Source organism: Coffea arabica, chromosome 1e (genome assembly GCF_036785885.1).
Source record: "Coffea arabica cultivar ET-39 chromosome 1e, Coffea Arabica ET-39 HiFi, whole genome shotgun sequence".
NCBI classification, from domain to species: domain Eukaryota; kingdom Viridiplantae; phylum Streptophyta; class Magnoliopsida; order Gentianales; family Rubiaceae; genus Coffea; species Coffea arabica.
In genome coordinates, this window is record NC_092311.1 from 41,276,904 (window position 1) to 41,293,778 (window position 16,875).

The window sequence follows — 16,875 nt, forward strand, 5'->3', positions numbered from 1 at the left end:
AACTTTGCAAGGTATAAATGCGAGTACCAAAAGTGTTTGTTTTAACATAGAAATTTCTCTAAAACAACAAAAATGAGATTAACTTAGTGTTAGGAAATTGGCTTAATTTCTTTTAGGTAGAATTCCTGTTTTGTGTGGAAGTAACTAGTTTCCTAATTGGATTTAGTTACTTGAAGTAGTAGTCAAGTAAAGCCCTATTTAACAGGAATTAGATGCTATTTCCTACTCTATATGAGTTTAGGAAATAATATTAGCTTCCAATTGTTATTTGGTTTTTGACAATAATGTTCTCTATAAATAAGTAGATTGGCATACTACAAAGACACACAAGAAAGGAGTGAGAGAGTTCTTAGTGGGTGAGAGGGTTATACAAGAGTTGGGGCTTGGGAATCAAGTTGTAACCTTGTGGTGTTTTTCTCATAGTAAAAACAAGTTTTTCTCTCCGTGGATGTAGGCTTGGTGATTAAGCCGAACCTCGTTAATTCTTGTGTGTTGTTCATCGTTCGTGCTAGATATTGTTTTCTATTAAATTGTTGGTCTTTTCCTTTTCAAATAATTGGCCTGATACCCTAACAAGTGGTATCAGAGCCTGGTTGCGAGACTAGGCAATAGAGTAAAATTCGTGGTTGGATCCTAGTTAACTATTAAGATCAAGTGGATTGGTAGCTGTTACTAATTGAACGATTTAATGAGTGGTATCCTTGTTTCAATGGCTTGGCAAAAAGCATTGATGGTGAAGGATGGGAAGTCGAAAAGCATGGAGATGTTTGACGGTGAATCTAGGCAGGTGATTCAAAGGTCAAGAAAAAGGTGGAGTCCAATGTTGATTTTGGACATGAATCGGTGGAGACTTTCTCACACCTCTAACGGTTGATTCTTCATCCCGGTGAATTTTAGATTTTGGTTATGTTTTTTGGGTGGTGTGGCACATGTCCCAAAGAAACAAGGAGATCTAATTTCTATGTGTCAGAAGACTCTGACAGGTACGAGTTTTTCGTTTTAGGTGGAGTCTTGGAAACTACATGTGGCGAGACAGTCCTAAGGATGGAAAGAAGTATGGTGACTTTACCACTTGATTGCCTCAATGGTTAGGGTTAGAGCTCACAGAAGGGGATCCCAGATTGCAAGTGGTGGTGAGAAGAAATCCTATAAAGGGAGATGGTGAATTGAGGCACCTTCTCACGAGTCAACTGGAGGTTGGATTCGGGGTAACTACACATGTTTATTTGCCGATTGAATCAATTTGATGTCAGAACTGTATTGATTCGGGTGTGTAGTTTGGTACCATATTATTTGGTAGTTGAAGGCAAATGGTTGCTAAAAGAAATTTTCGCCAAGGTAGAGATTTGTTAGGAAATTGGCTTAATTTCTTTTAGGTAGAATTTATGTTTTGTGTGGAAGTAACTAATTTTCTAATTAGATTTAGTTACTTGAAGTAGTAGTCAAGTAAAGCCCTATTTAGCAAGAATTAGATGCTATTTCCTACTCTATATGAGTTTAGGAAATAATATTGGTTTCCAATTGTTATTTGGTTTTTTGGCAATAATGTTCTCTATAAATAGGTAGATTAGCATACTACAAAGACACACAAGAAAGGAGTGAGAGAGTTCTTAGTGGGTAAGAGGGTTATACAAGAGTTGGGGTTTGGGAATCAAGTTGTAACCTTGTGGTATTTTTCTCATAGTAAGAACAAGTTTTTCTCTCCATGGATGTAGGTTTGGTGATTAAGTCAAACTACGTTAATTCTTGTGTGTTGTTCATCGTTCGTGCTATATATTGTTTTCTATTAAATTGTTAGTCTTTTCCTTTTCAAATAATTGGCTTGACACCCTAACACTTAGGCATTAAGTCATGTTACAATTAAAGGTTAACCGGTTCCTCGAAGTTTTGCGTATGAAAAGTATGTTTTCCATCGGATTTTGATTACAAATTCGCAATAGTTCGAGACAATAAAAGCATACAATTGCACTCTTTTCATCACATTTTATTATAAGTACTAAGATATACTAATGTCGTGCAATAATTTCGTGTAAAGCAATTTATGTCAATTCATGAAGAGTTAAATACAAATGAAAAACACAAAGATCCAAAATTCCAAAACATAGGCTTATCAGTTTCGAAATTATTCAATACTTACAAGTTAATAAATATTTTTCAATTGGAACTTGCACTTCAAGGATGGTGAAGGATTATACTAATTGAAATTTCCAACAGTAAAAGTATAATTTGAACAGATACAAGAAGGTCAATCGGGGGTTACGTGTATACCTAATTTTTCTTGCCAGAAAAGGAACGTTGTCTCCATTGATATGTTGATAGTATAATAAATACCTCAAGAGTTTGTGCTTATATTGCCATCCCAACAAACATAGTCATATAATTAATGTGGTTGATCATGAAGGTTTTTGTCTTGCATTTTGTTGTGTTACTTATTCTGTCTGGTGTCTCGCCTAGCCAAGCTGCTATTCATAATTATTCGTTTGTGGTACGTATAACTTAGTTTGACGAGCATAATCATTCCGTATGAAGCATTTTAGTTTTTTTTTTTAAAAGGGAGATCTCAAATTTTACAATGAGAGTTGAATCGATAATTTCATTATCACTTAACTAATATTTCTATCTACTAGCTATATTGGGTCTTAGAGATTAAACATTCCAAGTTTAGCACCACATAAAGAGTTTTTAACCCCAAAATCATCAAAAATGTTTTCGGTGGTAGGTTTTTTCCCGTTAAGTAAAAGTTGATGTTTATTAAGTGATTTGCAAATTAGTACTTGTTTGTTACAGGTGATTTCTGCTTTTTCTTTTATACCTTGTCAGAGTGAAATATGAGCTTGTATCCATTAATTTTTTTTTTTTTTGGCAAATAGAAAATTTATGGCTTTAGGGATTTGACTTCTCTCTCTCTCTCTCTCTCTCTCTCTTTCTCTCTCTCTAAAAAGAGTTTGACATTCAACACAAACGAATACTACAAAATTCCAAATTGCTCTGTTCTTCTCCCCATTTCATCATAAGCTAGCCCATGGCTGTTTGATTTGTTGCAAACATTTCAGAATTCCGAAGATATAGGCATAAAGCAATGTTTACATTCTCAAATAAGCCAACGCACTGTGCTAAATGTCAAGTCATCTATCATTGATTAGTACTAATAACCTACGCGTATGAACGGTCTTAATTTCTTTATTTGCTAAATGTATCGATATATGAACAATGGCTCTATGAAAGACTTCATACTTCTTTAGCTTCCCTATCATTTTACAATCACCTCTAATTTTGTGCAGGTCAAAGAAGCTTCATATACAAGACTCTGCAGTACCAAGGATATTTTGACAGTAAATGGTCTATTTCCAGGACCAACCTTACACCTTCGTCAGGGAGATACCGCCTTTGTTCATGTCCATAACAAAGGAAAAGAAAACTTCACTATTCACTGGTAATACAAATGGTTTCCTCTTCCATTTTGTTTAAGTATATATACGAGAAGCATTGCATTTGTTCTCGCTGAATTTGAGAAGAAGAGTTTAATTAATTGAACGACTTTGTCATGTATCTAGGCATGGAATTTTACAGCCAATGTATCCATGGTCCGATGGTCCAGAGTTCATAACTCAGTGCCCTATCATGCCAGGAAACTCTTTTATCCAAAAAGTCATAATCACAGAAGAGATTGGAACTTTGTGGTGGCATGGTCATAGTGACTGGTCTCGAGCGACAGTTCATGGCGCAATCATTATTTACCCCAAAAGGGGAGATAGATACCCGTTTCCTAAGCCTGATGCAGAAATTCCCATCATATTAGGTACAACTAAAGGGATTAACTCTGTTCTTTGATTAGGTAATTAATAAAATCACCCCATTTTAGGAATAAATTATGAAAACATGTAAATCATTTCTCTGACAATCAATCTGACAATTTTTATCAGTTTGTTACTGTGTAGTCTGATTCAACTGGACTGGTGCATTTCAGATTAAGAAGGGTGATGGAACCTTGTTTTGACTAGTTTAGTCATTGCATTTTATTTTCTTGTATGTTAAATTTGGGCTAGATCCAATTTTTTGCCTCCGAACTTGTACCTCATTCTCAGTTTGTACCTTATTCTAAACTTCAGACAATTTGCATTCGAATCTTTTATATTTGTTCTATCAAAGTTTTCTATTTCGTCAGTTTTGTTAATATTTTTATTGATTGGACTTACTAGGACAAATTTGAAAAGTTATGGTGCAACCACAAGTTCAAAATTGAAATTTAAAAACAGAAATTAACGATTAAAAATGCTTCAATGCAGGAGAATGGTGGAAGAGAAATATAACAGATGTGGTGGAAGAGTTTTTACATAGTGGGGGAGACCCTGCGCGGTCTGATGCTTTCATGATAAACAGCCATCCTGGCGATTTTAATTCATGTTCAGTAATACCAGGTAAGTGATACAGGATTAAAAGGACCATTTTCAATTGGTTCTAATTGTGTGATTTCTCTGAAACCTTGTCATTTTGCAGATACATTCAAGTTGAATGTGACTTCTGGAAGAACTTATTTGCTCCGGATGGTCAATGCTGTCATGAACAACCTGATGTTCTTTGGCATTGCAAACCATACTCTTACAGTTGTGGGAACAGATGGAAGCTACACAAAGCAATTAAAGAGTGGTTACATTGCTATAGCCCCAGGACAAACCATGGATCTCTTGAGGACCCCCCTTTTATGAATACAATTGCCGTTCGCAGGGACGGCTGGACAGCTATCCGATTCAGGGCCAATAATCCTGGTAAGTATCACTCTAGTTGCCTTTATGTGCAACATATATATATATCAAGTCCTCAGACGCTTCTAACCTGGTGCACGTGCAACCTTTCCCGCAATTGTAAAATTTATACTCAAAATCTTCAATCCCGTTTGTTTATCTTGTTTCAATATCGTTTGTTTTATTACAAAAAAAAATTGTTAAATGTGTCCGGCATAGGGCTCACCTAATTCCTTGCAGGCGTGTGGTTCATGCACTGCCATTTCGAGCGTCATTTAAGCTGGGGAATGGGAATGACCTTCATTGTTAAAAATGGCACTGGCCCAGGAGAACAAATGCTTCCTCCACCTCCAGACATGCCACCTTGTTAGATGCTGCTGTGCCAAATGCCAAACTTAATAATGTGGGGGATGAATGGTTGCAGAATTGAAGAAAAGTGCGCTTTCAAATTTTGTATAATTTTCTTGATTTTTGAATGATCATAGATAAAAGGTTCTGATCTAGGTGTTGAAATGTTGCAATAAATCGGTTTTTTTTAATAAGTAAATCTGTTTCTTTTTAGTTGGTTCGATGATAAAATATCAAATTGGGTAAATTACTAATATCCCCCATATGATTTTGCATATTTCAAGACGATCACCTTTATATTTCAAAATAATCCTCATAATCCCGTAGTTTTTATGTAATGTGAAAATTGAACAAAAAGCACCTTCACTTACTGTGATTGACCTAGAGATGCTCCAAAAATACGTGTAATGAAATTATAATATGCACTTAATTTCTATACTTTTGCATGGATGTTCACTTAAATTGCTCATAATTTTGTACATATTTACATAATTCCTCTATAATTTTATGTAAAGCAGTTAGATCCTCATTCGATCTTATGTCAATGCATGAAGAATTAGATACAAATAAAGACAACACAAAGATCCAAAATTTCCAAGCATAGGCTTCTCGATCAGTTTTGATGGTCAAATTCTTAACACTTGATGCTATAAATCAACGTTAGCTCAATTGGAAAGATTCGTTCATCTTACTTTAGCAAAAACCTAGATTTTGAGTTTGGTGTTAGCAGATTTCGAATGATAAACAATTTATAATATCATTAAAAAATGTGCCAGTAGCCTATCATGTGATTTTGTGATGAGGAAAGTTTCTCCTCCACCTCCAAAATTTTTATCTTTTACCCAAAAAAAATTTTCAAATCAACTGCCCGAAAAAGTCTCCACATGGGTAGATCAGGATAGAAGAGTGGGCTCCCTACTACAGTGCCAGACCTTGGTAAAGCAAATCCCATGAGGCTTGAAATCTTAGCCAACCAGATGGACTCAATGAAACCAACTTCCTCTAGAGGAATTCGCCATCACATATCTTGTAGGGTGAGCGATCAAAGGTTCAAACCTTATTTTCTATCAAAATTATCACTTAATGTGACTTTTCTAAGATCCATATGTGTGTTTAATGTACTATGATCCGATGGTGGTTCAATCCCCATCGATTCCCTATGGCCTTGTTGGGTTGACGCTCAACTTGGACAGTATAGTCCGATGATAATTCAATCCCCATCTATTCGATCGATTTCCTATGGCCTTGTTGGGTCGACGCTCAACTTGGGCAGTGGAGTATTGGTCTCACTGGTGCCCGCTGAGTCTCTCATGCTTATCCCATAAGCTTGGACTATTACCCCTTAATTCCATTTCTTTTAGGCAACTTTCTGTTTATGGCATTATTAAATCACCCCAACGAAGGCGTGCAGCATTATGCCTTGACCAACTTAAATAAATAAATAATTAGAATTTCATGTTACATGTTGGTAGGGACTGAGGGCAGCTGCCTTTGAACACGGAAACCTTAGATCCATTGGATGAATATCTTTTTAAGAAAAAGGGCTCTTAAAAGGGATCTGATTAAATCACCAAAAAATTGTTAAAATAATCCAAAACTTCTCCTTCTTTAAGTATTAGTACTTAACATTTTACCATAATTACTTTTCAAAGTACATCTCACTCAAAGTTGGCTGAAAGGTCCCAAGTTAGATGATTATCTTCAATAGTAGTATGTTGCTAATACGAAAATTTAGCAATTCAAAAGTTGTTTGTTTCAGTCACGGCACCTGGTGGTATTAGAAAAAATAGACTCAGAACATCAAACAGAACAAAAGAATTTGTCAGAATATGAGCTAAGTATAGATTCATATGCAAATTGATGCTGATCTATGTGTGATTAGAGGGCATACTTTGAGTGACAGGTTGTCGATGTCTGTGCAATAATAAAAATAAACCTAATTGCCAATTAAAATAACCAAAACCCGATTTTAAGTACTGGAGCAGGGACTTTAGGTGTGTAATGGGTTACTTGATTCACTCTGTTCCTGAAGAGTTTGCTTGATCCGATATATTCGAATGGGATGGCTTTTTTCACAAATAATTATTAATTTATAAACAGGGCAAGTAGGGTCGTATCTTCAGGGACGGAGGATATTTGTCTCTTTTAAAATCCAAAGTAACACGAGAGATGTTTTTGTATAAAGGATGACGATTAGAGCAGTTCAACTAAAAATAAAATAGCCAACTAAAATTAAATGACAATTCACTAAAATCAGAGTAATAATAATTAAAGGTCTAGCCAAAAAATAACTTCAACAATAATTCACCTAATTGATCATCGATGCAAAGGCAATTCCAATTATTTATTAATAAATAGGTTATAACTGCCAAACAAGCGATGGCAGTCAATCCCTCCTTATTGTGTCGGTGATTAAGGTACACACGTTAATCACTACTCTAATTGAAAAATAATCCTAGGTACGCCCGTTAGATTTAATTCCCCAATTGCCTTACGTACTAGAGGAACCCTATTCTAACCAAATAACGCACTATCAGGATTATTTTAAATTAGCCCGCGTATCCCCCTGACACAAACCTAATTATGCTAGTTGTCACTAATTCAGAGCAATTAAATAATTACGAATTTAATGCCCTAATTGACAATAGATTATCAAGTTAACTAATTATCCGAATTCAAGACAATCAATTAATTAAATAATCATAAGTACTACAATCAAGGAATATCCGAATACTAACAAATAAAAGAAAAAGATGAAATTAGATCGGTCTCATAATTTTTAGGCGAACCAAAACCTCTGTTGTTCCTTGACTAGAGTGAAGAAATTAGTTCATATTTGATGCGAAAAACCCACGCACAATTGAAACAAAAGCCGCGGCCATTGTCTACGTTTTGGAAAGCCCAATGCGTCTGAACAAATGAAAGGAAAACGAAAGTGACAGAGAATGATTGAATCTCCTAATTGATCCTAACATCCGAGGAGACAAAAGACTACCCAAAAAGCAAAAGAAGGAAAAGTCAAAAGGTGCTCCCAAAGTGGTGCTTGTTTTCTGCTATCTAATATCTATCTAAGTCCTACTCTAATGCTTTTCTAATTGCTATCTAAGAATTGCTTCCCCTCTTTCCTCTATGCGGCGGCCCCCAGGGAAATAGGAGACTCTCCGTGCTCTCCTCTTCAGCAATTACCAAAATGGGAAAAAGTGTTCCATTTCCAAAAATACCCTTGAATAAGCTCTGTTACTTGGATTCCTTTCCTGTCAAATTGGAACTTGTTATCATATTTTCGTTCCACTCCCTGAAATAAATGTAAAATATCAAAAGTGAGTAGAATCTAACAATTAACCAACATCGGGTCAGGTAATAGGGGAAATTAATAATGAAATAAATAATAAAATTGCAACCTATCATTGAGTCTCTAGAAATAGGTGTCACTGAAACAGAAGGCGGAGCATAAGACTCGAACACGAAGTTCACGGGCTTTTGGATGGGCAACTGTAATTTCCTCTATCACTAATGGTTCCCCTGCTTTCCTAGCAACCGCAGCCGCATCCGGCAAACAAGCAAATACACATCTTCTAGCAGATTTCATAAAACAACAACTAAATTGACATCTTCTAGCAGATTTCACAAAACAAGTAAATTGATGTCTTCAACAATCAAGCAAACATCTGCAATCAGAATTTCCTCTGACAAATTCTTTTGTTCTGATTGTTTGTGGACGGCCGCTGAGTTTTTGGAAGAAAAATAGACTCAGAAACATCAGAATCACATGCAGCTATTGCTTTTCTAAGTCTTGTTGTTAATGGATATAAATGGATAGACACATTTGACTTTGAGGAGTTGCAATTTGCCAGCAATGACAATGGATTTGACTGTTCTAATTAGTTTTGTCTCGTTTGGAAGTAATTTTTAACGCTCTTCTATTTGTTGAATTAGGAATAGAAATAGATGTAGATAGTGACAATGAAAAAAAAAAAATGGACTCAAGAAAATCGTGTGCCATGTTGAACGTTATATTTGTGAGTAGAAACTTAGTATAGGCCCAAAATTGGTATGTTGAATTAATAATTGGAAAATTGGCCCATGTAAAGGGGTGACAATTGGCATGCGGTTGAGGCCCACAGATCATAATCCTACTCCCGAAAGCAATTTCATTTTTAAAGTTGATGTACTTGAAAAGTTTGTCAAAAGACTTCCACAATTTGAAAATTTTTAACCCAAAACAAAAACTTTTTTTGAGAAGGATGGTAAGATTTAAGATGCGGGGAGAAAAAGGAGAATTTGAAATTAGACTTCTGATTTGTGGGTTTCTAATTTCAATACTTTTGATTGTCGACAAGCAAGTTGAAAATATTTGCTTAACTACTTTTGTATTGAAGGCATTATTAGAACAGTCAAACCCATTGTCAAAACAGTAAACTAACTTTTAGGTTTGTGGAAAATGTATTTTTGATTCTCAAAATATAGAAGTAGGACCAAAATGGTTGATCCAATCCCTAAACTTTTGATAAACAAGAAATTCTTTTTAGTTTCACGTTATGTTAAATACACCTCCAAGATATTAGGTAAGAAAAAAATTGAAGATGACCCTGATCTGTGGGTCAAAGAAATCCATGGAAGAGGTCAATGTGAACTTAGAAATAATGACTTCCTATAATTATCTCAGGAGAGGTACATGCAACAACAACATGAAAATAACTAATTTATTCTTTTTTATTTTGTGCATTAGGCAACCATTATTGGAATTCAGCACCTTGGCAAAATAAAATTTGCAGAACCCTCATAAGTATATAACTCAATCAATTCAGGAAACCAAAAACTTAAATCCAACATGGCAAATAGATTGATAAATATGGATGAACTAAACAAAGTTTTGAGCTACAGATTCATCCATCATTTCAAAAAAAAAGAACCATAGTTAGCTTCTAAACCACGGACTCCTCTAATTTATGGCTAACTATTCTAAGAAAAAGGAATGGTCGATCAACATTTATTAGCAAACGGTCCAACTATTAACAAAAATCTCAACATTAAACCCATAGATCAGCAGGCTAACTTTATTCACACATTTACACAACTTGCACAATTTCATCATCTTTCTTTTTTAATAACAACACTAATAGACTTAGCCTCTAGCCATTAGAACCTTTTGACACGAACTCCAACATTTGTCAGATGAAGGAGCCCGGTTACTCAACTCCCATCGCTATAAGACCACGTACTCATAGATATTACTACTTTTAAACGCGAGAATCGACATTTTTTGTCCGATTACTCAGCACTAATAATTAGCAGAGTATAGCCAAATTTATTTACAACTAGGCCGCAAAATAACTTAAGATATCACATAAAATAATAGCGGCTAGCTTCATTTCCTCAGACATGGAGAACTAAGGTTAATAATTGGACCAATTTACATGAAATTGCAAAGCAGTTATTCCCTATGCCTAGAAAAGTTAACCAAAAATTGCAAGCGTCACAAAATCATCGATATTCACCAAAGAGATATTTTTGGACTTAATCAAATTAACTTGATACACTTTTATTACTAAGATTTGACAATAGGTGAATTAGAGTCAACCAACTATCATCAATCCTTAGTAGTCACAGAAATGCTGATCACTAATAAAAGCAAAAAGAAAATAAAAGGAAAACATATCAAATGCCAAAAAAATAAATAAAGGAAAAAAAATCTAAAAAGAGTAATACTAGCTGTACCACAACTTCTCCCCCTCCCACACCTAAATCCTACGTTGTCCTCAATGGAGGTCATAAAGCAAATAGGACAACGAAACTTTCCTCGTGAGTGACTATGAGATAGGTGAGAACGGTGGGGTGAAGCCAATATAATGGAAGTAGGCGGCTAAGTTTTGAAACACCTGGGCCATCTGATCAGTAATATTCGTCACCCGCTCGTCCATATGGTGAACCTATGCTCACAGGTGTCGCCACTCAGCATCGGAGGCCGGCGGTGGAGGGGGTACCAAAGTAGATAGTCCGGCTGCAAACTCGTCAAACCCAGTGGCAGAAAAGGGACCGGCATGTGGGGGGGGGCATCGGCCTAATGGTTGAATGGGATCTGAGAGTGTAAAATGATAATCCCCATTAACTCGCTCGACAAGTCCTATTTTCTTTAAACAATTGTCGTCTAAAAACTCCATATCACAGGCCATATGTAGATCATGGTTGGTAAGATCGAGAACCCCTAACTGAACTGCCAAATGTGTGATATACGACCCAAGTATCAACGGCTTATATCTCTTTACTAAGACTGTCTTAAACTGGGAAGCCAACCAGTAGCCCAAATTCACCTTAATATTATTCTTCGTACACCAAATAAAGAAGAATTCGAATCGAGAGAATATGCCAGAGCTATCTTTTCTACCCGAGTAACTGTAGGCTAAGAATCGCTGAACAACCCGAAAAGCCGAATCCCTAATATAAGAACTCCTCGAACAGCTAGGGTCGTAACGGTTGCCGTCAACTAAAATTTCCTTTCAAATACCCGGATAATGAGAGAAAAATGGCTCAATGTAATCACAGGCACCCTCGGCATACTTCCTGAACTCAGCATATTCTTGATCAATAAATCAAATGCTAAATTAAACTGAGTAATAGAGAATTAAACTCCTGACCCATTAACCGAAATCAGATCACATTTGGAGTAATGACAGTATATCCCGTCGGCAAGTCAAACTCAAAAGTAGCATAGAATTTCCTAACTAGCTCGACAAATGCGGGGCATAAAATGTTAAGAAAAGGTCTCCACCCAATAGCATTAAACATTTGATAAATCTCCTCCTCAACACCCAAGGCAGCTATGGAGAATTTATCAATGCATTTACAAGGGATGATCCACCGCTCACAACATTGAGCGTATTTCTGTTTATCGGCGGCCCTCGTGTAATTTAAATGGCTCTCAAAGTGTGAGGGTGTAGAAATATGGACACCCTTGCCCCTACCTAGGCATGTCTGTACACCCAAAGAAAAAGGTTGGTTAGTAGGTTCATTCATAGGAATGGTGGGTTGGGGTGGAGTAGGTTGAGTTCTAGTGGTTCGAGATTTAGAAGTCGGCCGCGGCCTAACCATTAGCTCCCCAAATTAACCCAGTCAACAAAAGAACAAAATTTTCAACACCCACTAGAAAATCGACCGTGAACCAAGATTCCTACGAATATATCAATCAAATCGACCAGGGTAGCAGCCATGTCCAGTGAAGCCAATAATCAACTCAAGAAGTACTGGGGGCTCTCAATTGAACAGTTAAATGTACAATCTTCTCAAACACAATATCAACAATTCCCCAAGTAATGCAGCAGTTTAACAACCAATTCCCAATTCAGCAATTCAGTAGTGCAGCATAATCCAGCAAAATTATTTCCAATTGAGGCTAATAATCAATTCTAGAAATAGCACTCCAAAATTCGATACGATAGAAAGATAGTGAAAGGTGGAGATAGTAGAGTACCTCTACACCAACGACAACAAGAAGTAGCAGTGCAGTAAAAAAGGTGGTGTGCGGTTATGGTGCCAGCCAATTCGAGTTGCGGGTGTGTGTGGGCATGGCCTGGACAATGGCTGCAAGACAAAAAGGGGGAAGGACGGTGGCGGCGCACGGTGTTGGCGAGTGAGGAGAAAGCCGGTGCTTTGAGTTGGTGGCAGTTAGGGAATGACGATGAAGACGATAGCCGCGGCGTTAGTGAATGGCGATGACGGTTAAGAGGTCATGTCGGCGGCTATCGAGACCAGGGCTGTCGGCTTGCGGTGGTTGCGGCGGCGGGAATGATGACGAACCGAGCAATGAATGGATGGTTTGTTCGACGGTGGCGGCGATGGCTTCGGTGGCGTGCTACAGCGATTTTGGCTGAAGGGGAAAAATAGGAGAACAGGGGAAGAAAAAAAGAAGAAAAGAGAAAGAAAGAAAAAGAAAGAAAAGGAAAGGAGGAAAAAGAAAAGAAAAAGGGAAAAGAAACGAGGGTTCTTTTTTTGAAAAAAAAACAACAAACGGGAATTCAAAATTTTAAATTTCAAATTAAACAAGAATTTATTTATTTATTTAATGATCTTACCTTTCCCTAGGACACGACGTGGGCATGTCATTAGGGTAGCAATCTCTAATGGGAATCTGTTGAGTTAAGAGTTACTACATATCCAGGTTACGCGAGCATGTCATGAAGACAAGAACCTTTCTGATGAAGGGTTGTTAAATTAAAAGTTACCATGCGCCTTGTTGAGGCGGGCGCGTCATGTCGGTCAGTCCGTTCCAGGATCGAAAAAAGAGCTCTCCAACCGACTCGACGCGAGCACGTCATGAGGATGGGAACCTTTTTGATGACGAATTTGGGAATTACACATTATCACGCGCCCAATTGACGCGGGCGCGTCATGTCGAGGGGACATCTACTAATCATCAAAAACAAAAAATTAAACCAAAAATTTAAGGAGACTCTAAGAAAACATATTAAAACTACCAAATAGAATTGAACAAACAACAAAAATAAATTAGGTTGTCTCCCAATAAGCGCCTTTCTTTAACGTCTTTGGCTAGATATGGTTGAGTATCGTCAATTGGAACAATTTGGTATGTCCAGATGTATCATCTCCACTTCTCTACTTGAAAAGCCCTCGTAATAGTATTTAAGACGATATCCATTCACCACAAACTTCTTAGCCATCTTAGTGCTCTGGATTTCTACTGCACCATAGTGAAAGATGTGAGTAACAATAAAAGGGTCAATCCATCAAAAACGCAATTTACATGGAAATAGCTTAACTTTAGATTAGTATAGGAGAACCTTCTGACCAACTTCAAAGGTCCTTTTAGAGATTTGTTAGTCATGGAACGCCCTGCTCCTCTCTTTATAAATTAATGCATTCTCATATGTTTCGTTCCGAATCTCCTCCAATTCTTGCAAGTCCAACTTTTGATGCGTATCAGCCTCCTCTAAATTCATATTACACTGCTTTATTGCCCAAAAGGCCTTGTGTTTGAACTCCACTGGGAGGTGGCACGGCTTTCCGAACACTAGCCTATAGAGTGACATCCTATAGGCGTCTTATACGCAGTCCTGTACACCCAAAAGCGCATCCTCTAATCGGAGACTCCAATCCTTACAGTCAGGACGAATCATTTTCTCCAGTATCGACTTAATCTCCCTATTCGAGACCTCCACCTGATCATTGGTTTGAGAGTGATATGATGTTGAGACATTGTGGAGTGCACCATACCTTCGACGTAGCTACGGTCTTATTATAGAAATGCATTCTCCTATCACTAACAATGGCTCTTGGCATCCCAAAACACACAAAAATATTGGACTTAATAAATTCTACGACCACTTTCGAATCGTTAGTTTGAGTGGCTCTAACTTCCACCCATTTGAAAACATAGTCCACTGCCAACAATATATATATATAAAACCGCGGGAAAATGTTCCATAAAATCTATACCCCAAACGTCAAAAATTTCTACGAAAAACATGGGGACTTGGGCATATGGTTTCTACGATCTATATTACCTACCTTCTGACATTTATCACAAGATTTACAGAATAGATATGCATCCTTAAACAATGAAAGCCAGTAAAACCCACTCTCTAATACCTTATGCGTAGTTTGCTTTGGTCCAAAATGACCTCCACATGCAAGAATATAACAAAAGATTAATATTGACTGAAATTCGGCTTCACTTACGCACCTTCTCATTACTTGGTTTGCACATCTCTTCCACAAGTAAGAGTCGTCCCATATGAAATATTTGGCGTCAATCTTCAACTTGTCCTTTCACGCCTTAGACCATCCTCCAGGAAATTTATTAGTCACTGGATAGTTCACTATATCTGCATACCAAGGCGAAGAAAAATTGACAGAAAGTAAATATTCATCAGGGAAGGCTTCTTTTAGTGGAAATTCTTCGTCGATGACTGGTACGTGACTCAAATGATCCGCTACTAGATTTTCTTCTCCTTTTTTATCTTTGATTTCCAGGTCAAATTCCTGTAAGAGTAGTATTCATCGAATCAACCGCGGCTTTGCATCTTTCTTGTTCATTAGGTACCTCAATGCTGCATGATCAGAAATACAATAATTTTAGCACATAATAAATATGACCTGAATTTTTCTAAAATAAAAATAACTGCTAAAGCTTCTTCTCAATAATGGAGTAATTTAATTGAACTCCGCTCAGGACTCGGGACGTATAGTAAATGGCGTGAGTTACTTTTTCCACTCTCTGCCTCAACACAGCCCCCACTGCATAGTCGCTGGTATCGTACATGATTTCAAAAGGTAGATTCCAATCAGAGGGTTGGATGATCGAACCCTTTAATTTGTCGAATGCTCTCTCACACTTTTCATTGAACTCGAGGGCTGCATTTTTTTTTGTAAGAGTTTGAACAGAGGGGCTTCAATTTTTGAGAAATCCTTGATGAACTTTCGATAGAAACCTGTATGTCTAAGCAAAGAGCGCACTTTTTATATATTCGCGGGGTAAGATAAAGCAGATATAATGTCTCTTTTAGGCTGATCAACTTCAATACCCTTAGAGGACACTACGTGACCTAGAATTATCCCATACTGAATCATAAAATGACATTTTTCTAGTTAAATACGAGATTAGTTTCTATATATCTCAACAAGATCAATTTCAGACTATCTAGACAATTATTGAAACTATCACCATATACACTAAAATCGTCTATGAAAATCTCAATAATTTTCTCCACATATTCTGAAAAAATGCTCATCATACAACTCTGAAATGTCGCAGGGGCATTGCACAATCCGAAAGGCATTCGTCTGTATGTGAAAGTTCCAAACGGGCACGTGAATGTAGTCTTCTTTTGATCCTCTGGTACAATTGCGTTTTGAAAATACCCTGAAAATCCATTCAAAAAATAATAGTAAGCTCAACAAACTAATCGCTCAATCATTTAATCAATAAAAGGAAGAAAAAATGGTCCTTTTTTGTGACAGCGTTTAATTTTTGGTAGTCGATACACTAACGCCATTCGGTGGATTTGCCCACTGGCATGAATTCACCCTTCTAATTGACCTCCACTGTCATTCCTGCCTACTTTGGAACTACCTGTACTAGGCTAACCCATGAGTTGTCTGATATTACGTATATGATCCTCACATCTAGCAGTTTTAGTATTTCTTTCTTCACCACTTCCATCATGAGGGGGATTGAGTCTCCTTTAAGCTTGCTGTACAGGTTTGGCATCTTCTTCTAACCTTATTCGATGCATATACACGAAGGGGCTAATTTCCTTAATGTTGGCAATGGTCCATCCTGTTACTTGCTTATACTTTCTAAGAACTTGGATTAGCTTGTCTTCTTGTGTTTCCGATAGTCTCGCCGAAATAATCACCGGAAGCATTTCCTTCTCGCCCAAATATGCATATTTCAAGTGTTTCGATAGAGGTTTTAATTCTAATACAAGCGTCTGCACCACAGATGGTAATATCCTTTGGTGAGATTCGAGTATGAAAATAGGTGCGAACTCATACCTTGTCGTTGTGGTTGGCAATGATTGCAACGCCCCAATCGTACACTTCAGATCTTTACTCAATTCTACCACATGAGTTGTGTCCAACTCGAGTTTTTTGGTTAAACCAGCTTCTAGCTCGTCTCTTCCCACAATTTCAAACATTTTCTGCATCGCAGGATCAATAACACTTGCAGAAAAAATAGAGCTAAAAGTAGAGTTTGAGAGGTATTTCATAGTCTCAAAGATATTGAAATGAATAATTTTTTTATCAAATTTCATGGACAAGGTACCCT

At 37.1% G+C, this 16,875-nt stretch overlaps 1 protein-coding gene across 1 annotated transcript; it reads left to right on the plus strand.

The window, feature by feature from the left end:
- Nucleotides 1–688: 688 nt before the first annotated feature.
- LOC113694571 (putative laccase-9) lies at nucleotides 689–4,706 on the plus strand. The gene is made up of 5 exons (XM_072071484.1): nucleotides 689–787; nucleotides 3,282–3,433; nucleotides 3,555–3,799; nucleotides 4,287–4,418; nucleotides 4,498–4,706. The coding sequence occupies exons 1-5, from the start codon at nucleotides 689–691 to the stop codon at nucleotides 4,704–4,706; spliced, it is 837 nt and encodes a 278-aa protein (XP_071927585.1).
- Nucleotides 4,707–16,875: the final 12,169 nt, after the last annotated feature.

What these genes read in the sequence shown, in the direction of transcription:
- LOC113694571 (XM_072071484.1), top strand. Translation starts at nt 689, where the DNA reads ATGAGTGGTATCCTTGTTTCAATGGCTTGGCAAAAAGCATTGATGGTG. An exon ending in TTGACGGTGAATCTAGGCAG is followed by an intron (nt 788 to 3,281) that starts GTGATTCAAAGG and finishes AATTTTGTGCAG; the next exon opens with GTCAAAGAAGCTTCATATAC. An exon ending in GAAAACTTCACTATTCACTG is followed by an intron (nt 3,434 to 3,554) that starts GTAATACAAATG and finishes TCATGTATCTAG; the next exon opens with GCATGGAATTTTACAGCCAA.